Source organism: Ciconia boyciana, chromosome 11 (assembly GCF_034638445.1).
Source record: "Ciconia boyciana chromosome 11, ASM3463844v1, whole genome shotgun sequence".
Taxonomy (NCBI): Eukaryota; Metazoa; Chordata; class Aves; order Ciconiiformes; family Ciconiidae; genus Ciconia; species Ciconia boyciana.
Window position 1 is genome coordinate 9,137,469 of NC_132944.1, and position 22,190 is coordinate 9,159,658.

The 22,190-nt window shown below is 51.6% G+C and overlaps 1 protein-coding gene across 1 annotated transcript; it reads left to right on the forward strand.

Moving 5' to 3' along the window:
- The first annotated feature begins 2,341 nt into the window (after window positions 1-2,341).
- On the forward strand, window positions 2,342-15,575 carry SSUH2 (ssu-2 homolog). Its single transcript, XM_072876417.1, has 11 exons — window positions 2,342-2,752; window positions 3,382-3,463; window positions 4,255-4,384; window positions 5,387-5,447; window positions 6,129-6,253; window positions 6,900-6,962; window positions 7,897-7,982; window positions 9,512-9,604; window positions 10,728-10,833; window positions 12,770-12,877; window positions 14,933-15,575. The coding sequence occupies exons 1-11, from the start codon at window positions 2,662-2,664 to the stop codon at window positions 15,077-15,079; spliced, it is 1,092 nt and encodes a 363-aa protein (XP_072732518.1). The 5' UTR covers window positions 2,342-2,661; the 3' UTR covers window positions 15,080-15,575.
- Window positions 15,576-22,190: the final 6,615 nt, after the last annotated feature.

Here is a 22,190-nt window from a genome sequence, read left to right on the forward strand (position 1 = left end):
CGAGGAACGTAAATGTTAAGTGCAGATGTGCCATGTGGATCTTGGGCACCTCAGGAAAGCGAACAGAGGTTTCCAGCCATGTAGGTCTTTACTCGGCTCATGGACTCACACCCACGTTGCAGCTGATCAGACACAGAGCCAGCAGCAGCAGCCCGGCTCTCCTGCCCTGCTGAGCGGGAGAGGTGGCAGTGTCCCGGCAGTCGTTAGAGGACAGGGAGTCCTTCTGAGCAAGGTGCTCAAAGCTGTCGGTGTCCCCATGCAGGAAGGGTAGGAACACAGCAGTGCATAAGAGGTTTGGTCATATTTTAACAACCCTCCAGCATTGCCCTATTTGCTTACAAAAAGGCCAAGCCTTTTATAACCTGATTTTATAACCTGATTTTCAACCAAAGGTGAAATCACGTTTTGATGCCAGCTTGGATGAACCCAGTGAGAAGCTGGGCTGTGCTGCAGGAGCCATGCAGCGGTGTGCTCGGTGCCCAGGACCTTGCAGCCGCCAGGTTTTAGGGGATGCTGTGATATGGATTGCGCGCAGGTCCGACAAACGGAGCTTCGACTCCGAGGCTGGAGCTTGCTCTTCCGCTGCTGCATGCTGTGGGAATTTTGCTGGCCATTTTGGTGGGTCTAGAGCTGGATCCCGATGATGCAGAACAGAACCTGAAATATCGGATGAGTAACAGCCTAAGCTCTGAATTTCCTGGCTTTGGTCAAAGTCTATCTCAGACTTATTGTTGTTTTAAAATGGAGCTATGTGTTCATGTTTATAGACTATTGTGATTTCCAACATCACCGTAGCAACAACTGTGCAGTTGATTTATTTATTCCAAATTTGGGATATTTTTAACCTGGTCATTTAAACCATTTCCATTGGACTGGAATTTGGTACTTAGACTCTTATCTCCTTCTTTTGTTGTAAACAGATTTTTGTTTAACATTTGCACATTAAAAATAGGATTCAGGTTCTCTTGGTAACATGTACAGAAATCCATTATATTTTGGAATGAAAATAAAGGATTTGTTGTGATAAGTAAAATAAGAACCTAGGAGTTCAGGCTCCTGGAATATTTCTCTGCACACACTAAGGGAAGGCACTCCTCCTCCCTCTGCCCTTCTCCTCCCACGCGTGCCCAGCACGGCACTTGCCCACCTGAGCAGGACTGCGTGAGTCTTGGTGAACCGAAGAAAGGGGAGCCCTCGCTAAAGGTGCGAAAGGCCTTTCAGTCATTAAAGGTTTGTAAAAGCTGCACTTTCTGAACGAGGAAATTCACAACATTTTCAGTCGTAGTTGTGTTTCCTTTTCCTTATGAGTACACAATTGCACACAGACATATCAAAACGCCAAAACCAACATCAAGAATGCAGCACTAAAACAGAGGGGAAGGAACGGCACCTCTCCAGTGTGGCACGGAAGAGAAAGCTGGAGTTTGATCATGACTGAAGCCCCAGTAGACTGGCATGGTCTGTGAACTAATTGACCACTGAATCCAAAATGGTTTGAGGAAGATGTTTCTGTTTGATCTAGACATGACCAAGATAATCCCACTGGAGGCATCTTAGTGATTTATTTTTCACAAGGAAGTTCTCCGTAGTACTTATGGCTCACCATTACTTGGAAACCTGTGCTCCTTCAGCTCAAGGACAGCCTTGGCTTCTCCTGCTTGAGGAATGTGACATTTCAAATGAAGCATGCAGTTTCTTATTTTCATAGGAAGGAATAACGGAGAGATTAATTTAGCTTCCTGAAAGAAAGGAGGATGCTCTCAGAAGGAAAGTCTAGTAAATCAAGTTGATGGATGACTACCCTCAGCCTCTCTCTGTGCCGGTCAGACTGCGCGTTGTTGCCAGGCTGGCATTTCCTGGCTCCTCCGCGTGCTCTTTTCTGCACAGACTGAATTTTCGTAATCAGCTGCTGCACTATGAAAGGTCACTGGATAAAAGGCTTAATAAAAAGAATTGTTTCTGAGTTAGGCATCAGAGGGACCAGTTGCTCCCAGTGGTTATTTTTAGAGCGGTACCTAAGGAAACAAACAACCGATGTCCCACGAGCAGAATTAAAACAAGTTGGAAACTTTTAGAAAAGGCAGTTGCTTAAAGAGCAGTCATTGCTGGTCAAGCTAGGGCCTGACGTGTCGCGGGCAGCCAAGAGGCGCTGACCTCAGGCAGCCCAAGAGGCGCTGACCTTCACCTCCGTTCGCGCCCCGTTGCAGATGTAAACGCGTGCAACTTTGAGCTCTTCAGCTGCGACTTCTCACCTGCCTATCAGGCAACGTCTCCGGGTCTTGGGAAGGCTCCTGGCGCCTTTCTCCCGCCCGTGCTTCCCCGGCCCGGGCTGCGCCTCCGCCTCCGCCCCCGCCGCCGGCGCCGCTCCCGCGCTCCCGGCCCGGGCTGCGGACGCCGCGGGGCCGCTTTCCCCAGCCGGGCTCCTCGCCGCCGGGGCTTGCGCGGCCCCGGGCCGCGGCCCTCCGGGCCAGGGAGGGAGCTGAGGACCTGCAGGGCTCCGTCGCCTACGCAGGGTGTCAGTGTTGTTCCGCTTCAGCACAGGGACTGAGCTCCTGGAAAGCCAGACACGGGAGAGGACCGCAACCCTGGCTGCGGATCGGCCTCTGACATCTCTTCGGTCCCTGCGTGCACCGACCAGCCTCGAGGCTTCCTCACTCACTGATGTTTCCCCGGGCTATAGGTGAGCCGGACCTGCACCCAGAGCCGGGACGTCCCCTGACGCCTTCTGCAGCCCCGGGCCGGCGGGATGACGGTGAGCGGGTTGTCCGGGGCAGAGGTGCGTGCACGGCGCTGACCGGTTGCGCTCCTGTAACTTTATTCTTCTGACGGTAAGGCAACAGTAGGAGCTGCCCAGCCCAAGGAGGTGCCGTGCAAGGTGGACAGCCCCACGAAACCCTCCCTCTTGTACGCTACAGCTACTGCAATGGGCGTGTGCCTGTCCAGCTCGCAGACTCCTTCTTACCTCCTGAGCTGCTGTTCCTGGCCTGCTTCTTTTGCAGACAGATATGTTTTGGAAAGCAGTTGGCTTTGACATGTGGCTGTGCTTCTCCTTACTCGCACAGTCATCAAGAACTCTGCTGAGTGGGGAGCTGGGACTGCTGTACTGCCCTGAGCAACGCAGCGGGGTCAGTGCTGTGCGCACAGGCATGGGTACGGCTGCCCGATTCACCTGGGAGACATCCCAGTGCTTTGCTGGAACGCCACTGGGATGAGCTGGACCGGCAGCAACTTCTGGCTGGGATGTGGGGGGTGTTTGGTGTGAAGCAAACTGCTGTCCCAGGAGTGGCTTTAGCTGCTACAGCTGAACCTTCCTGCAGTTGTGAGGAAAATCTGCCTTGGGTTTAAATTGGGCTTGAATTCCTCAGTTGCCCTTTCCCGTAGGAGCAAAGCCCCTGCCACCACCTTTGGACTCGCCAGGCAAGCCTGGGGAGCAGAGGAGCAGGCCCCCCTTCGTGCAGCACAGGTAAGCAGCTTTGGGGAGACTGCGTTCTATGCACTTCTCTCGAAAGCAGCTCAGCGCAGCCCCGGGGCGGAAGGACCCGTCTTGGGCTCCGGCAGTCGCTGTAGGTTTTTCTCTCTTACTTACAAAGACGACCGATGAGGATTTTTGAGGAACCACCCCTGAGAACTAGCTTTTAGGCTCATTTTTTCCTATGCTCATCATTTTTCTCTAGCCCCATTGGCAGGGGAGGTAGGAGTGCCCTGCCCTGCCCGTGACACCTCCAGGGACCTGCTGGCCCAGCCACATGCGGGCAGGGCTGCTGCAGGGTGCCCCACGGGATGTGCTTCATGCACAAGTTAGTCTTTCTGCTGTGGTTTCTATTAACTGAAAATAAAAACCAGCTCAGAGCAACAGGGGTCTTAGGTCTGGAAAAATAGAGAGTGCCATTTCTAATCCTGTGAGCTGACAGGGAAGCTGTTGATTTGCAGCTTGCAAAGACACAGCAATGTTTCGAACCAGCTCTCCTTTACCCAGCCTGCTGAAGGCAAGGGTTTACACACACACACATCTATTTTAGGCCACTCTTTAATACTGACCTTATGGCTATTGCATGAAGATATTTTTTTAGAATGCAAATCTCTTTTTCTTTTGTAATAAGAAGGATGCCAGCAGCGATTGTGTAAAAGAGGTGGGTGCTCCCAAATGGGCTCTACTTCACTTTTTTGCAGTAGGTTAAATACACTGAATGTTTCCAGCTAATTCTTTAGGAGAAGTTAAGAGTATAAACCTGTTTTGTTCACGTTGCCTCTCAGCGTGCCCCCGATGACAGAGGCGGTGGCCAGGCGAGCCCTCCTGCGCTTCGTGGCTTCCCGATGCTGCTACGGGAGCAGAGCCGCAGGAGAGCTGGCCATCCGGCAGCTGAGGCAGCTGGGGACGTACCGAGTGAGTACCTCCAGACCTGGTGTCTTGGGCACCTCTTCTGAGTGGCTGGGATAATTTCCAATTACATAGTGACATTGGGCCACAAAGAACCACCCATTCATTAAATTAAATGGCTTTCATCCTACGTTAAATGCAGACGTACAAGTGCTTTCCAAGGAAAGTCTACCTAAGAGCTGACTACAGCCTTTCATAGCTGAAAGGTCCATCCTCCGCTACAGGAAAGCACCACATCAGCAAAGCCCCTGGAAGCCTTCTCTTACAGCCTACCTTTGGCAAAAGAGCCCTTTCCTTAGCTAAACTGCAGGAACCTGATCTGCAGCTTGGTATTTTGGGTTCAGGCAAGCACAGAGTGACCTGTAATGCCATGCATCTCCCCAGCTGTGAATTTATTCTGGTAATGTTTAATGCCACAGAAAACATGTGGACTTGGTTCCCTATTGTCGTTCCTCTTGCTGAAAATAGCTATTGTGGACTTGGTGCTTGCTGCAGTTAGTCTCTGGCTCTTCAGGCAGTCCTGGTTTGGAGAACTGATGCCCAATAAACCAAAATGGTGGGTTCTGTGCCAGGGTTTGGTGCTGGTGCTGCCTGGTCAGCTGTCCAGGGGAGGGCTGCTGTGCCCACCCCTGCTCCCTTTTCTGGGGCTTCTTGCAGGGGATAATGAATGAGCATTGAGGAGCAGGGTGCTGGGAGTGCCCTTTGATAGGCATTGTGGGGCAGATACTCCTTTACACTAGTGTTTGTTCCACTTCTGAGGTTATTCAGATTACTCACAAACATTATCTGGGCCTTCCCTAAAAAATAAGCCACAGGATTCTCCAAATAATGGCAAAACTCACTTTTGCTGTGAAAATGCCAACCCATTTTTCTTACGTAAGTTGTACTCGGAGACAGAAGGGTCTGGGAATGCTCCCGAGACCTGTTATTAGTAAGTCATGGTTCAAATTTAAGTGCCTGCTTTGTGCAAGTTGTCTTTGTGGTGAGTGCGTGATTTTTCTCTTCTAGTATCGACTGGAGACGTTCAGTGAGTCGAGGTTAAGCGAGTGGGCGTTTGAGCCCTTCACCAGTAAGTGATCGCCCTGTATCCCACTGGAATGGCTCTCGTGGGATGTGCCCCACACATTGGAGCTGGGGTCTGCAGCAGCGCTCGCCATCCAGGGCTTGTGTGGCTCCTGGAGATGACTTGAGCCTGGTTTAACATGCATCAGGTTTATCTGATCCCTTGTGGCCATTTGCACTCTGCAGGGCCTGTGAAGCTGGGGCAAAATGCTTTCCTCTGCAGGCTTAGTTTGCTTTCCTTGTGTTGGGGGAAGTTTTGCAGCATGCTCTGGGAGCAGAGGCCATTATTTCCCTCCCTCCGCAGCAGTAATTTCCTACCAAGTGCCACGTATACTCAAATCTTGATTTGGGATGGGCACCTGCACACAGTGGAGCTCTTTACCAACCTGCTGAGGACTGTGGGGGACCCCTGCCCCTGGTTTTTGGGTGACAGCTGATCCCAGGTGCCCGCGCTGGCCCGGGGGGTCTGCTGGGAGGGCTGGGGGGAGACGGGAGCTGTGCTGTGGTGGCAGGAGGGTGCTCTGTACCTCGGGGTGCCCGTGGCATGGGCCACGTAGGGTCAGTCCCTGGTGCGACCCCCACATGGGGATGGGGAGCGATGTTGGCTGGTCCCCAGCAGCACCAGGAGCCGGCCAGCATCTGATCACCACCTCCAGCAAGGTGGATAAGACGCTGCCCCCTCCTGCAGAGCCCGGAGCAGCCAGACGCCCCGGGGAAGCCCCCCTGGACCCCTGGGACGTGGAGGTCGGGGCCCCCCCGCTCTTCCAGGGCCAGACGCGGCGCTGCCGGGTACCCCGCTCGGCGCTGGTCAGGGTGAGTCCGCGCTCGCTGCCAGCTGCTCCCGGGAGCCCCTTCCCTGGCCGATGGGCTCGTCGGGGCTCGGGGAGCAGCCCCCAGCCAGGGCAGCGTCCCTTCCTCGGGACCCTCAGCTCCTTGGGACGGTGACGGGCACCTCACTACGGTTCTCCTTTTCTTGGGTTTTTCCTCATTAAATGCCAGGGAAAATAGTCAAAATCCCTTCTTCCTGGTGTTTTCTTCCTCTAGAAGTTTGAGGACAAATCTTGCTGCAGCCTTTTCAAGAAACAGCACTGAATAATCTTTCCTCTTTTGTTAAATTTTTTTTCAGCATTAGCAGAACATTTGTTTGCATGACAGTTCCCATTTAGCTTTTGACAAGCTTTATAGCTGGTCAATTTATTTTACTTTTTAAGTGATATGATGAATAAAGAAAAAAAATTACTTTCTTTTGCCAGCACTACATAGACATTTGCCTTTGTTAAACAGTTATTATTTATGACTCCTTTAATGGTCATACAGCACAATTTTATGGTGTTGGATTCTGTCCCTTTAGAACCAGAATTTTATCACTGAATTTTGATGCAGGAAGAGTGCATGTGCATAATATGAGAAATCCGAAATCCCTGGGCATCTCTGTGCATGAATAATCTTCTGATTTCAGGACTGTCACAGATGCCATGGTCACGGCCGGTCCAAGTGCGGGGTGTGCCATGGGGCAGGTCGGGTAAGGAGCTGGGAAACCTTCTGCCAGGCAGCCTGCATTTCCTATTCCTTTAAGTTTGGGCTTCATTTGTGAAATTACATCACGTGCTATCTTACTACTGTACTTATTATGAGGGTTGGAAGTCTGCATGGAAGTTCTGTTTTATTGCCCTTTTGCCACCCTGTGTCCCAAACCCACTCGTGTTCGGTCCAGTTTCCAGCTGATGTTCCCGGGGTCTCTGCAGAGATGCTGAATGGGGTTATCAAAATCCTGCCCAGGTAGCAAAGATGTCTTACCCCATCATCAGTTGATAGCCTGTGTGTTACAATGGTGAGAGGGAAAGGAGGGAAAGAAGCGTTCAACAACGCTTCTGCATTGTTGAAATGAGGTCAGATCTTAGGCATGAAATACAGCAAACTGGTTGCTGTCTTTCAGATACGCTCAGTTCTGTATTCGGGGTTTCCAAAGGGAAGAGGAGGCTTAACCCAGGGGTGCAAGTGCAGCTACAAATCTGGCCTCCTGCCTTTATTTGTTCTTTTGCACAGATATTCCCAAAGACAGCCAAAAGATGTATTGTTATTGCACTAAAATTGCCACTTAATTAAAGTTAATCTGATTAAATACGAATACTTAAATAAAAGTCTACTAGTAACTATGTTAATAAGTAACAGTGGAAAAACACATGTGTAAGAAAAAAGACATTTCAACCTAGATCATGTGTCCAGTTTGCATCACTGGGGAGTTTGACTGGAACACCTAATTAATCCAGTCACAATTTATGAGCTATTTTGTACATTCTTTTCATTTGCCATGTATGTACTTGGCATATACCTGTCTCTGCAAGCCTGAGTTAGCAATTATTCTGATAACATACATAAAAGCTTTTGATTTATAAACTTGACACATTTTTATTCTGGCAGTCACCACCTATTTTAATTCTTCGGTGTATTTGTAGACGAGGTGTGTAACGTGCAAGGGATCCCGACGGAGACTAAAGCAGCAAAAGAGGTGCCAGCTTTGTTCAGGTACAGGTCGCAAAAGGTACGATGGGCTCCTCTGCGCGCCAGTTAGTGTGGCTCTGCTCAAACCGTATTGCTTCCCTTAGGCCATGTTTGCTCACGCAACGGTATGGTTAGTGGAAACCAGTCATCCCAGTCCCACTGGCTTGGTGGAGGTTATCAGCTGAGGATCTGCCGGTAGGAGGAAAATACTGGAAGGTTGGTAGGGGAAAAAAAGCCCTTAATCCAGTCTGTGTGAGCCACAACGGCTCCACTTGCCTGCTGCTGGCAGAGGTTACAGTGCAGAGCTGGGACGTGCTCTACATGCCTGTGTGCTTTTCTTATTTTCTACCATGAAGATCACCTAACAGATAAAGCAGTACAGCAGTAGCTTTATTCTCCAGGAAAAATGGTTAGAAATAGCCTTTTCCACCTCTAATTTTTAAATGAACTTTCATTTTAACATCTATTATTCACTCTGTGTGGCCCACTTAGCATTCAAAAACCAGGCTGGTATCCCAAACTCATGAGATAAGCTCTTAAGCATTTGGAAAATAATAATTTTTTGGCTCTCCTTTCTTCCATATTTTTTACCTTTCTGTTACAAGACTGTTGCATTTCTCAGCATCTCTGGGAAACCAGAGAACACTTTGGGTATTCCAAGGAAAGCAGAGTTTCTCAGACCTTCAGGAGCTGCAGCAGAAAAGAGGCTTCGAGTCTGTCCAGGTCCATGCTGTACCTCCCATCCTGGGTCTTGGTGGGCTGAGGTCGGCTCAGAGCACGGGAGCGGGTGGTGGGATGGGGCTGGAAGGAGCCGGCCCGGGATGGCAGCAGCAAACTTCAGAGCTGCTCTTAGGTCCGGTTCCCGCAGTGCCCGGTCGGGGCTTGGCAGGTTTCATGGACAGCACAGCCTGGTGAGTTATTACCACCCTCTGGTTTTTCCAAACATGAAACTTAACAGGCCTAAAAATGATCTTTAAGTGACAAAAAAAGAAGGCACTGTTCTAAAACTATTTTGTTTATGTGGCTCCCTTAAGTTTAAAATAACAGAGATGGTATCGTGCATAATCATGGCAGTCATTTTAAAGCATGAATCCACTGGGGCTAATGATGGCTTGAAGAGCCTTAATGAATCAGTTGTTAACTGCTGCTAATCTGTGTTGCATTGATGCAATCAAAATGCTCCATGCATAAGCATATGCCTCCTGCATCTGTTAGAAGCACAGGCAGCAGCGTCTTCAAAGTGACACTCGCCTTCCTACCGTTGTGTGGGGAAATTGTGATTATCCTTAATTAGATGTACAAATACATTCTTTGACTAATTCCACATTTACAAATAGATTTGAGGCTGGCATTATTCATTTGTTTTTCCCAGCAAATATGCTATATCCCTTGAGTCACAGACCAGGGGGGAAGAGGTATGCGTGGTGCATGTGCTATCATTGACTCCTGTACTGCTGACCCAGCTGAGCTACACAAACAGTCTGAAATAAATCACCTTCAGGTCCGCAGGCCTCTGAAAGCGGGCAGCGTTTAAAGTCCTGTTTAAAATCCTTACTGTTGCATCCAAAGGTGCAATACCTGTTCTGGCCGGGGCAGCAAGACCTGTGCAACCTGTCAGGGAGAGAAAAAGCTCCAACATTTCAAGCAGCTGGTGATAACCTGGTAAGCAGCATGGGTAGAAGTTCAGAGCTGTTACTTTTATGCCTTCTTTTACTGCAAGGCTTGGGAGCTCAGCTGTGCTCCCTAAGGGGGAGCTGAGAGAGTATTTACTGCCTTTGGTCAGGCAGAGACAGAGGCTTAGAGGGGCAGCTTTAGTCCTTAATGATGGCAGTCTTGTCCATGGGGCGTGGTGGGAGCTGAAGTGGGTTCACAGAGGTAAAGGATTTTCCAGGGTCACACAAAAAGTCAGAAATGGAGACGGAGAGGCTGAGCCTCTGCCCGGTACGAGCTTGCACAGCCCAGACCCAGAGCCCCCAGCAGCCAGGAGCAATGCGGGGCAGTGGCCAAGCTCCTTTTTCTGGGGTTTTAGTGATGGCCCAAGGCTGCCGGCTGTTGTGTTGCTCTGGCATTTCCCATTTGGGAGCTCTAGTGCCAGAGATAACAGATGGAGCTGAAAAAGATCTTAGCTTGTGAGGTTTAGCTAAAAGCCGTTACCTGCCCTGCTGGGTGCTTGCTGAGCACTTTCCTGTTTTTGTACAAAATGCCTTCAATTACCCTGTGTGAAGACCTTCATTTTTCAAAACGCCATCTCTGTCCACCCTGAGAGACTGGAAATTGCCCCAGCCATGCCCGTCACACTGGTGGGACTTCTGGGGGGCACGGGGTCCCCAGGGCTGCACTACCCCAGACAAGCACAGCTCTGCCAGCTGAGACCTTCAGCTCCTTTGGAGGCCACCACCAGCCACTAACCATGTCCTTGTCCTACAAGTAATAGAGCAAAATGGTTCACTCTAATAGGAGCCGTGGCTTTGGAAAGGCAATAGAAGACCTCTCCTGCCACAAGGAGTTAATAGGTGTAGGAGGCTCTGAAAGCCGTAAGGCAAGGTGATCACCATGAAGGTCTGATTTCAGGATGATTTATGCAAGAGTCATCCATGGTTGTTGCATATACAAGGTTATTAAGAAACTAATGCGGGAGTGCACAAAGGTTAGGCAGGCATGACTACTGTCCTCAGAAACTGGGGAGCATTCAAGCATTGCTCAGGCATTTAGAAAGAGCCTGGAGATAGCTCAGTGCCCTACAGCCAGCCTCGGATCGTTCGGTTGTTTCCCCTCTCTCTTGCAGGAAGAACAATGTCTTTGAATTTGTTTCTGAGCATCATCTGAACTTCCCAGGAGAGCTGCTCAGCAAAGTCAGTGGAGAGTATATATTTAAAGATGAAAATGTGGTGGTGAGTGCAACTTCTGGGGCCAGAGGGGATCCTTCCCTGAGGGACTGTGAACGAGGGGGGATGTGAAATGGCTCTCAGCTGTGCGTCTCTGCTGCAGTGGCCAGCGGCTGCTCTGGCCATGGCGATAACCGGTGCCCTCTCCTGCAGCAGAGCTGCCAAAGTCCTGTTTGCAGGACGTGGCTTTTCCCATTTCTACAGTCAGGAGAAGCGCAGGGAGCAATGGGATTATGAAATCCAGCAAAAGTGGGTCTTTTTCCATCAGCAGCCACTGGGAGGTCGCGACTTTGCTCCTCCCTGTGGGAGCACTGGGGCCAGGGAGCTCTCAGGCTGGAACAGAAATGCTTTGGCAGGAGCTGGGCTACCTGCAGGTGACCTGTGTGGTCTGACGGTGCGGCACCAGGACCAAAGCAACGAGGTGGCTTTGTGCCATTGCCCCTAGGTAGTGCGGAGCATCCTCAGCTTCCTCTGAGGAACTGAGAGTTGTTGGGTTTTCTGCCCGACAAAATGCGACCAACCCGTGCTGCAGCAGTCAGCACTCAACTGCCCCAGGTTACTTTTGGTGGCCATTGCCAGACTAGCAGAAATCCCAGCCCAGCATCATTCTCTGCAGCTTTCCAGCAATAACAGCAGACATCCAGCAGCACATCCATCCCTGGGGCTTTTTATATTGCCCCTTGCACATTTTCCTCTGCCTGCACGGTGTCAGCACTGTCAGCTGCAGGCTTTTCAGGGAGGGGGCATGGGATGGTGGCTCCTGCCCCTTGCTGGAGCGCCTGCCTGGCATTGCCATCAACAAGCGAACCCACCTGCCTGCAGAGCCACCGGAGCACATCCCGCAGGCAGGAGCTGATCCTGCCAGCTTTGGAGCCAGGATCCAGCACCGAGGTGCTGCTGCTGGCGGGGGTTGCTCGCTGGGCTGCTGTGGGGACCTGCGGGTGCAGGGCCCTTAAACGAGATGTTCATCAATGCTGGACATCTCTTCTCCTCCAGCTCCTGTGGTACAGGGCTCCCAGAGGGAATCTGCCTCCATATACCTGCAAAAGTCTGGCGCAAAACAGTCCGAAAATGCCTGAAGCACAGTGCTCTCCTACAGCCAATGCCATCTCTGTATTGCTCAGTCCTCAGCTTGACTTTTTTTAAAAAATACGAATGCAAATGAGTGAGGATTTAACTGTGCCTTTTTATTATTTATTAGTTGTTTTGCAGTAACCTGTAGAAACTTTGGTCGTGTACCAAGACGGGGAGCTAGGCACCATCCAAGCACGGACCAGCTCTCCCCCAGAGAGCTATTACTCAGTGTCATGCATCTGTAGTGAAGACTTTGCATCTGGTCTTGCAGAATCCCTTTGGGATTTGAATGATGTTTTAGCATCTGAGTCACTCTCCAATGAATGCTTTAGATCTGAAGTTCGATGAGCATTAAAATCAGGGGGCCTCTCGCATAAATGGCTATCACTCCTGGCTATGCAAGAAGTAGCTGCATTCATGACTAGTTCTGCTTTGCCTACAAGCCCAGTATTTCTTCTCTAAATTGTCCACATGCTGGGGGAAAACAGAGAAGCTTTAAAAAAAACCTTTCAAATTTAACAGTGCTGCACTGCTGGAAGAAGGCGACAGCGAATCCTCTTGGGGCACAGCGTCACAGAGTCGCTCAGTGCCAGTTTTTAGCCAAACCTGCCAGCTTGGGCACATCTTGGGAACTCCACGGGCAGCACTAACCTCTGTCTAGAGAGGCACGGTCCGTATTTTGGACACTTCTACGTTTTGCTGGGGTGGGATGGACATACCTTTGGGACTTTGAGCTCAGCATTTATTCTGTTTATTTCCATTATATGCCCAGGTCTTTCCTTGTGTGTGCCAGTAACAGGTGAAATGAATATGTTTGTGCCAGACAAATAGGGTCTCTCTTTTGCGCGGTTGGGTTTATTTCTTGCAGGTGTATCCCATCGTGGACTTTCCTGAGCCCGAGATCTCGCTGGCCTCGCAGCGAGCCATCGCAGAGCACAGCGCGGCGTTTGCCACGTCCTCCCGCATCCTCCGGCAGGTAAGGGGAGCCCGGAGCGGAGCCGCCTGCGTGTCCCCCCGGCGCCTGGGGCGTCAGCTAATGATGGTTGGTTAGTGAGCTTGGTCAGACACAATTAGATGTTGAGAATAGTAACCAATTTCATTTTTTATTTAGAGGTGATCTTTAGCAAATGAAAAAGAAATTCTAATTATCAAAGAAATCTTAATTATCAAGTGAAAAACCAGGGAAATAATTTTTCAGAAATGTACTGAAAGATGTAGGCAACTGTGGTTATTATTGTTCCTTTTACCTTTTCAAAGCCCTGGCAAACATTATTTATTACCACTATTTTTATCTTAGAAGCTAATTTTGAATAAACATTAGGATTCCACACCATCTGATTCTCACTAGAGTGTTGTAATCTCTGCTGCTGCTATTATAAATGTGATTGCAAATGCAAAAGTTTAGCTAGAACATACTGTTTTTTCACCCACAGGAAAGAGAAGGTTTCACATTAAAAATGCAAGTAAACTGAAAGACCAAAATAAACTTAAAGGGAGATGGTTTGATTTTCCATGTGGTCCGTCAAAACCAGCTCTTTGGCAAATTTCTGTCTTACAACTTAATTCCAGCCTATAATTTCCACTTCTCAGCATCAAAGGCAGTTTGTTCACTAGATTGCTGCACACCAGCCAAAGCATCCTCTAGCTGTATGGGAAAGCAGGTGCTAAAAACCTCCTGCCCTGCCAAACCCGCGGCACCATGTGGTATTTATGCCGATCCGGGCTGCCTTCTGCCGGCGCTTTCCCCACCATCGAATTTTTCATCCCCTCTGCTTGTCGTTGGCTGAAGTTCTTCCGCTTAATAATCAGCATCTTTTGGAGAACACTGTGGGGGAAATCTCTTCTTCTTTGCTTGCCCGACGCTGTTCTGGCTTCTTACGACCTTGGCCGTGTGTTGGAGGTAAATATCGGGACCAGAGATACTCTCTGGGGTTAGAGGGGCTGGAGCCCGGCAGGCTTTGCTGGGCTCATTGAGCTTTGTTTAAAACGGAGACTTTGCACATGTATCTGCAACAGGCGGCGAGAGCTGGGGTGGGCGCCTGCCCCTCGGCTCCCTGCGGGCTTGCTGCTGCGCAGCGGCTCCCGGGGCTGCACCGGCTGCTCAGGAGACCTGGCCGGCTGCCGGGCACCGCTCGCCTCCCCTCCCTCTCTCACCCCACCGAGCAGCCCTAAGGGGCTGGTGTATGTCGCCGGGTTTGAGCTGGCGGCAGTCCTGGCTGATCACAGATGAAGAATTCACCAAAACTTGGGTTTGGTTGGTGTTAGGGAAAGGCAGGAACTGCTAAACTTGTTCTGCAAAGAAAAGGAAGGAGCAAAGCAGGGCCCTCCATGAGGAGATAAGGTGCCACGGCAGCGCTGATACCAGCCTATCTCCTGTGATTCAGCCATGAATAATAATTACCAGATAAGTGGAGATGAAAGCAGCTTCCTTCCCCCTCAGCCAGGAAGGGAGCAGAGCAGCAGGGGTTAAATCTGCAGCAATTTCTGCTGCAGTAACACAGCACAGTGCGGCCCGTCACCGTCACCGACATCTTTTCCTGCTTCCAAGGGACAGAGGTGAAGTGTGTCCACAAAGGTGATTCACCACCAAGGGCAGTGTTTGCCCGTGCACATCCAGACTCCCGTGGCTCCCCGTGTTCCCAGGGCAAGGACAGGGAACTGCGTTCACACACAGACCTCAACCACGCGTGAGACGGGGGCATACCGAGGACTGGAAACAAGGGCTTTAAGGATTTAAGGAATTCGCTTCAATAGCTACAAATGCAGTAAAAGTGATCTAGTATGCAAGGGCCAAAACATGCTAGCTCCATGCTAGCTGCAGCTAGGGGAATTTTTGATGGCTGTAGTGATGGGCTGGTGGGTCTCCATCAGATTTTCTTCCCCCTTCACAAAGCAGCAGCTCCCTCAGACCTGCGAGGCTTGTGGCTAAAAGTTGGGGCTTTTTTCCTCTCCACATGTGTTGGTCTAAAGCGAGATACAGCGTCTGCTCCAAACTGCTTATTTAATTTGAGCTTTTCCTTTCCTTTCTCAGCGTCAAACAATTGAGCTAATCCCCATCACAGAAGTTCACTACCAGTATTCAGGGAAGCCTTACCTCTACTACATCTATGGGCTCGAGAACAAGGTGTATGCGCTGGACTACCCCGAGAGGTGCTGCTGCGGCTGCACCGTCGTCTGAGACTCAGTGCTGGGAGAAAGGCACAATTAGGGCAGCAATCACCCGGCGAAGCCCCGGCGCCTGCGGGGACTCGGGGATGCTCCAGGACCTTTCCCACCAAGGTCCTGGAGGTGTGCTTGCGTCTGCATCAGAGGACTGCAAATGAAATGGAGAAGGGGAAGAAAACCGTGATGCCCCTCCCTCCAAACCACTTCTATCTATCTCAGAGCCGGGGCCAGCTCCAGGCCTCCCACTGGGCACAGGATCAGGCCTTTGGGGAAAGATCTCCCCCCGTCTATGCTTTCCTTTCTTGTTGCAATGCTGTATCATTAAAGTGATGCATTTTCAGAGACATTTTCAGTCCAGCTCTGCAGTTTATGGCTGGTGCCTTTCTTTCCCTGTTTTATTTGTCAGTTTTCCTGAGTTGCTACATAATCTGTAATGATATACGTCAAAATCTATCCTATTAGCAAATCTAACTTTAACGGATTTCATTTTAAAATACCCAGTAACATCATCTGAGGAGTGGTTGGACCAATATGAAAATCACTGTCTAAGAATAAAGGGCTCTTGTGGTACGTGCTGCGTGCGATGCCCTCGGCGGTTGCAGGGATGGGGAGAGCAGGAGGTCGCGGGGGGAGAGGACGTGGGGTCACCCCTGTGCCTGTGGGCTGGGGGGACGAGCTCTGCAGCTGGGGACAGCACCCGCCCCCGGGCCTCACCCACACAAGGGGTGTTGGCTCAAGTGCCCGCAGGAGGCAGCTCTCCACGGCTCCTCCTTCGCTCTTTCTTTTTTATCACCAATCTTGCAGCGTTTATCTCGGAAAAGCTCGCAGGAGCACCTCAGCTTGCTTTGGGTTTAAGGCTAATTTAATTTAAGTGCAAACACTTGTGTTTGCAGCAGAGAGCTTGAGGAGGTGAAGCAAACAGACCGTAAAAAGTTCAGAAATGTGCCAGCAAACAGAAAGACACTGACACTCATATGTAAAAGCAAACCAAACAACCCTCCTCCCCCCGCCGTGATTTTTCACAGAGTTCCTGTGCTGTTTGGGGCCTAACGGAGGGGTTTTGCATGGGTGGCACTGGCAGCCCCCCACAGACTGCTGCGTCCAACGGGCATGTGCTCGCCTGCAGCCTGGCACTCGTCTGTCACTGGCGTGCCAGCTGGGCCGGGGGTTATCTCAGCAAGACCCGCATGGCAGAAACACTGCCCGAGGGGCTGGGAAATTTTTAAAAGATAAAGACCCATACGTCAGCTTGAACAGGGATTGCGAGGGGTGGGAGTAAGGAAAAAACGACTGGGGAAAGACATTTAGCAGCTGACAAATTTTAAACAAGTGAGATGAAAATTACTTTGTAAAGGGAGTGTTTTCTAATGCTGTTTCTAAAATGAAAAAAACCATGCGGTTTCTGCTAACGTGTAAGCAGAGAGGATGAGAGGGAGAGAGGAGCTTTCCTGATTTTGCTGTGGGGGGAGAGACACGGGCAGCAGCTGCCCTCCTGGCACAGAGCGGCAGTCCCCGTGTCGGCCCCGGCGCAGAGCGATGCTCTCCTGCATCAGCCCCGGCACCGCGGCCGTCCCCAGGGTGGGGGTGTTGGGGGTGTCAGATCAGAGCTGGTTTCCGCCCATCACCGACCCAGTTTTACTGGGGGATTTTGCAAGCAGGAGCACCATGCAGGCGTGCTCCGAGGCCTCCGTTTGGGCGGGAGGCTGAGAGCCACAGGCAAAGGGCTTTCGTGCTCACTGGAAAGGAGCCGCAGGGAAGCGTGGCCGGTGCACCACCGCTGCAGCCTGCCCTGCCGCGCGCTGGCGTGGCTCTGCGGGGCCGCCGCCGCGCGCTCTCCAGCAAAAGGGAACACAGGCACTAAGGGCCTTCTTATTAAAACACATATTTTAAAGGGGTTTTTTGATGGCTAATTCTGGACTGGCTCTTTACCCTACACATGCCCATATAAGCGTGCCCCAGTCCAACACCCAAACTGTTCCTAACAAAAGTTTGTTCAATCTTTAGAAATCCACAAGGATGTAACTTTTTTTTTTTGGCAAACCCTTCACTTCAGAGCTTCGAGACTCCAGAGCACAAAGGAGGTAAGAGCAGGTTTCCCTAGACAGCACTGCAGAATGCACATGCAAAGGTGCTCCTTCCCATATATATATATGTATATATATGTAAGAGTGTGTGTGTGTACGTACTTACATACAGATATATATGCATTTTCTATAGCCAGGCACAGCGGAGCAGGCCAGCGGGGCACATAAATCAAGCAGGCTGCCTGCCCGGCAGTGACAGATTGCTTTCGGCAGATGGATCTAATGCAGTTTTAGCCTGGCTTTACTCAGGTTCAACAAGTCCCTAACCCGCGTAAGGCTGAAAAATGACCCGAGGAGCTGATCCTGCGGCTCATCGTACCGGCTGGCCCGTGCAGCACAGCATCGCTGCTGGGGTCCCCTGGAAAGAGCTGCAGGACCCGAGGAACCACCGGCCGCGGTCACGCAGAGCCCACGCCGCTCACCCGCAGGAGCTCTGTTGCAGCCTCTGCAGCCGCAGCCAGGGCTTGGTTTTGTCTTGTTTGAAGGGCTAAACCTGGGCGAGAGCTGAGCTGCAGCCCCCTCCTCCCATCACGGCTCCTGCACCCCCAGAGCCCATTCAGCTTGCAGCTGGGCAGCGAAACCCCTGGGGAGACCTGAACTGCTGCACATCAGCATAGAAATGGGTATGACTTGGTGCACGCACAGAAGGTAAGTTGTTGAGAAGAACAACAACAAAAGAGAGCACGTAAAGGGCTGGAAATGGCTCCCATGTGTCAGGCAGCTAGGGCTGGCAGGGGAGAAGGGGGGTAAGGAGGTGCAGGGGTGCCCAGCCCCCGGGATGCTGCGGGGTGCAGGGGCTGGGGCTGGGACCGGCAGAGCGGGCGGCAGCCGGGCTGGCTCCCTGGGCGAGCCGCCCTGGCCTACGGTGACCAGGCCAGCAGCCAAATGCAACCGGCAGCCATCCCCAGGCAGGGTCCCATCCCCTGCGGAGGGCTGGACCTGAGGCTGTCGGAGGGTACCTTGCCGTTTGAGAAGACCACACGGCAAAGAGGAAAGAAAGGAGGGTGTTTTTCTTCTGAGCCACCAACTGAGAGGGACCAGACAGTTTGGATAAGCTTTAGAAGCAATCCAAATAGCCTAAATAATCATTGGGCCAGATTCCTTCTGGACTGAGCAGTTGCTAGTGGTTGTTCAGAAACAAATACAAACCCCACTTTGCTCTCATCGAGTCATTCTTGAAGCACGAGATAAACTTCATCCTCTCTGCTGCTGCTGCCAGGGTGGAAGGGGCCAAACAGTGGTCTCTTAACAAACAGCACCCTGATCCTGCCGTGGCAGCCGATGGGCAGAGGGACGGCAGAGGGACGGCTGGTCGGACATCCTCCGTCTGCAGTAGCCCTGCTCCTGCCCTGCCCCGCGCTGTCCCAGTCCCACTGGGGCCACTCACCGCAGGAGCGCTCTCGGGGCCTTGGGTGCTCTGGTTTCTGCTGAATGCTCAGACCTGCCTGTGTTCCCGTGCTCGAGGAAACGCTGCGGCCACCGATGTCTTACGTGGGCACGGGAGGGGGGCAGTGGGAGCAGCCAGAGGCAGTGGGGCCGCCAGCCCTTCCCGCCCCCACGCGCTGGGCTTCTGTCCCTGTGCTAAACCGTTACCAGCCAAGGCGGGACGAGCATCCCTGGACGAAGGCGCACGTGGGAATGAGGGACTGACACCCAGTGCCGGGTGCTGCCTCCCCCCGTGACGGCCTTGGGGTGGGAGTCCTGCCATTCCTGGCATTTTTTTAATAGAACTTAAACTATATTTAGATCAAAAATAAATACATTCTTGGCTTGAGCACACTTTTCAATGCCTGATGAATGAGCAGGACCTCTTTCACAGGAAACTATAAAATTCCTGGGGTGATGGCTTGCCTCTGGTGGGGCAAAGGGAAGCAGAGGTCTGCGCTCCCGCTCCGCCTGCCAGCCTGTGCTCAGTGTCTTCACTAGCAGAGAGGACTGGTCATTACTGTTATTAATAACTGCACTACTATGTTTATTATTAATGCTGCATGGGAACGAGAAAAGAAACTTGATGGTGCTGAAATCCTTATTGTGTGTTTTAAAGAAAGTGAAGCTTTGTAAGGCCCTGCTGGGGCCAAACGCACAGTATCCCGAGCAGAAGCTTGGGACAGTGGGGCAGAGGCACCCTGGCCTGGCTGCACCGTCAGAGATGCTGTTTGAGGACAGTGCCTGAGCATGGCCGTTTTCTGCCATCTGTTCCCCTCATGTTCTCCAACACCATAACTAGGGATGTTCGGGGGCCTTGGCTAGTCCCTTAATATCTCTTTATGGACTTGCTGCCCAGGAATTTGTCCAGCCTGCTCCTGAGTGCACCCACCCTGTGTGCCTGTGCCCGAGGTAACAAATGCCACGGACGCAGGCTGCAGCTCGAGCACAACTGTATGTTTGCTTAAATTGTTATTTCAGTCGCTGCAGCGTGTGTCTGGGTAACCTCTTGGTGGGGGCCTCATCTGCAGTGAAGGGAGCAAACTCTGCTGGGCAAGTCCAAAGTTTCCCACCACTCCCCTGCCCCCTGAGTCTTTGAGGGTTTATAAAACAAGTTCAGTCTTTTGACACAACAGCCCCTAAATGCAATTTCATCCAATAAATATGATAAACTGGTCACAGAGGCCATGCTTTCAGCTCATACTCTTCTGTTCTTGGTGGCAGAGGAGCGCAGCTTCATAGAAGACAGGAGGCGGATGGATTCCCGGTGGGTTTGGCTGGGCTCCCCCCCAGACCCTCTCCCTCCAGCCCCCCTCCGCAGCTCCGTCCTCCCCCAGGGCCCTGAGCACACTGGGACAACCCAAACACCTCCTCCATGCCAGGAGGGATGAAGTCTTGCACCGAAGCCTACCAGCTTCCCGCCGGCTCCCCTGTGCTGCCCAGGTCCCCTGCAGCCCCCGGGGCCACCGGTGCCTGCTCCAGCCCAGGAGCTGCAGGCAGCAGCGTGGGGTGCAGGGGGAAGGAGCTGCGTGCTCCCTTTCCCCACTTCTTCAACTCGGTTTAGCTTCCTCCCTGTGTTTTTGCTTCTAGCACCTTTAAAATAACATTTCTTCTATCTGCTAGGGCATGTTAATTGCTTTATGTTGAAAAGCCAAAATCATACTGAAGAAACTCTTCAAAAACCAATATCTTCCCAGAGAAAAAAAAATTCTCACTGCATTGATCTGTCCATCTATCTTAGCACCGAGATTCTTCACATACTGACCTCCTGACATGGCCTGCTTTTGTGGAGAAAACTGCTCGGAATTAGGCTGTTTTTTCTCTCATCTTTCTGGGTCCTGGAGGGTTTTTTCCAGTGTCTGAGGCTGTGCGGGGCTCTCGTGCTCTCAACATGGTAATATCATATCTGTATTTTGCTCTTGCTGATCATCAGTCAAACTCCCATTTTAGGACATATTTTCACTAAAATGCTGCCTTATTTGGCTTTTTCCTCTCTGCGATTCCGGTGACATCACCCACCAAGCAGTCGATTCAAACAGCTATCGCCCCAGCGAGTCCCTGCGCAGCAGAACAAGGAGCCGCTGTGCCGGGGGGGAGGTGGGGGGCGCGGGGCCAGCGTCCCCTCCCGGCAGGGACCTGGGGACGGCAGGCCGTGAGCCGGAAACGCAGCCTGAGCAGCGGTGGGGTCTGTGTTTGAAGGGAGCTTTAAACCTTCCTCCTCAGCACGGAGACTGGGACGCACTGGGGCTCTGCTGCTGGCATGTGGCCGGTGTGCCGAGTCCTGCCCGGGCACCTGGGCATGTTGAAGTGAAAATCTACCCCCAAGCCACCCGCTGAGCCCCCCCTTACACACATCTCTGTCATACACGGTGTTACAGAACATGCATGGAGACGTGGGTACCAGGTACGTGCTACCTCTCGCGGCAGAGCCGGCAGCTCGGCCGGGCCGCAGCAGCGCCCGGCGACGGCGACGGCGAGGCAGCTCCAGCCCTGCGGGCTGCAGCCAGCTGGGTTTTTTCCACGTCGGTAGTTTTCCTCTCCCTTCCCACCCTGCGGCTGTGGCTGATCTGGCAGTAATATTTACTGGTGACGAGATCAAGCAAATTGGTGGCAGCTCTGCAGTAAATTAGAGGTGCTATTTCCTCCAGTACAAGCCAGACATCTTTTGCCCTCAGAATAACAATAAACCAGCTTCACAGCTTACATGAAGGTTTCTGTTCTAAATCCTGCTCCTACTGTCCTGGTTTTGGCTGGGATAGAGTTCATTTTCTTCCTAGTAGCTGGTATAGTGCTGTGTTTTGGATTTTGGTATGAGAATAATGTTGATAACACACTGATGTTTTGGCTGTTGCTGAGCAGTGCTTACACTGGTCAAGGACCTTTCAGCTCCCCATGCTCTGCCGGGTGCACAAGAAGCTGGGAGGGGGCACAGCCAAACTGGCCCAAGGGCTGTTCCATACCATATGGTGCCATGCTCAGTATAGAAACTGGGGGAGTTGGCCGGGGGCAGCGGTCGCTGCTCGGGGACTGGCTGGGCATCGGTCAGCGGGTGGTGAGCAGTTGCAGCGCTTGTTTTTTCCTGGGTTTTGTTCCTCTCTCGCTCTCTTGTTGTTTTCCTTCTCATTACAATTTATTATTACTATTATTATTTTGTTCCAATTATTAAACTGTTCTTATCTCAACCCATGAGTTTTCTTACTTTTGCTCTTCTGATTCTCTTCCCCATCCCACTGGGGGGGAGGGCGAGCGAGCAGCTGGGTGGTGCTTGGTTGCTGACTGGGGCTAAACCACAACGGCTATTTACTGAATAATCCACACATAGGACATCGGACTGTTTCCAGCCTCGTCAGAAGATCACCCACTGGAGTTCTCTTTCACTGTCCCACTCACAAAGCATCGTAGCCTGTGACCACAGCAGCTGGTTGTTCTTGCCCGGCAGCTCTGGCTGGAAGGGGAACACCAGTCCTGACAAACGTGTGACGATAAGACCAGTGTCTTAATTATAATTTACCCCGGGGAAAGAGGTGTTCTTCCACTGGGACAGGCTAAGAAACTGCTACCGAAGTCCTGCCATCGCGTCTTGCAGGCAGTGGGGCTGTTCCTCCATGCCATGCT

Coding starts and splice junctions, on each gene's coding strand:
- SSUH2 (XM_072876417.1), top strand. CDS start 2,662: ATGTTTCCCCGGGCTATAGGTGAGCCGGACCTGCACCCAGAGCCGGGA. Junction 2,753..3,381: donor CCCGGGCCGGCGGGATGACG/GTGAGCGGGTTG, acceptor CCTTTCCCGTAG/GAGCAAAGCCCCTGCCACCA. Junction 5,448..6,128: donor GGCGTTTGAGCCCTTCACCA/GTAAGTGATCGC, acceptor CCCCTCCTGCAG/AGCCCGGAGCAGCCAGACGC.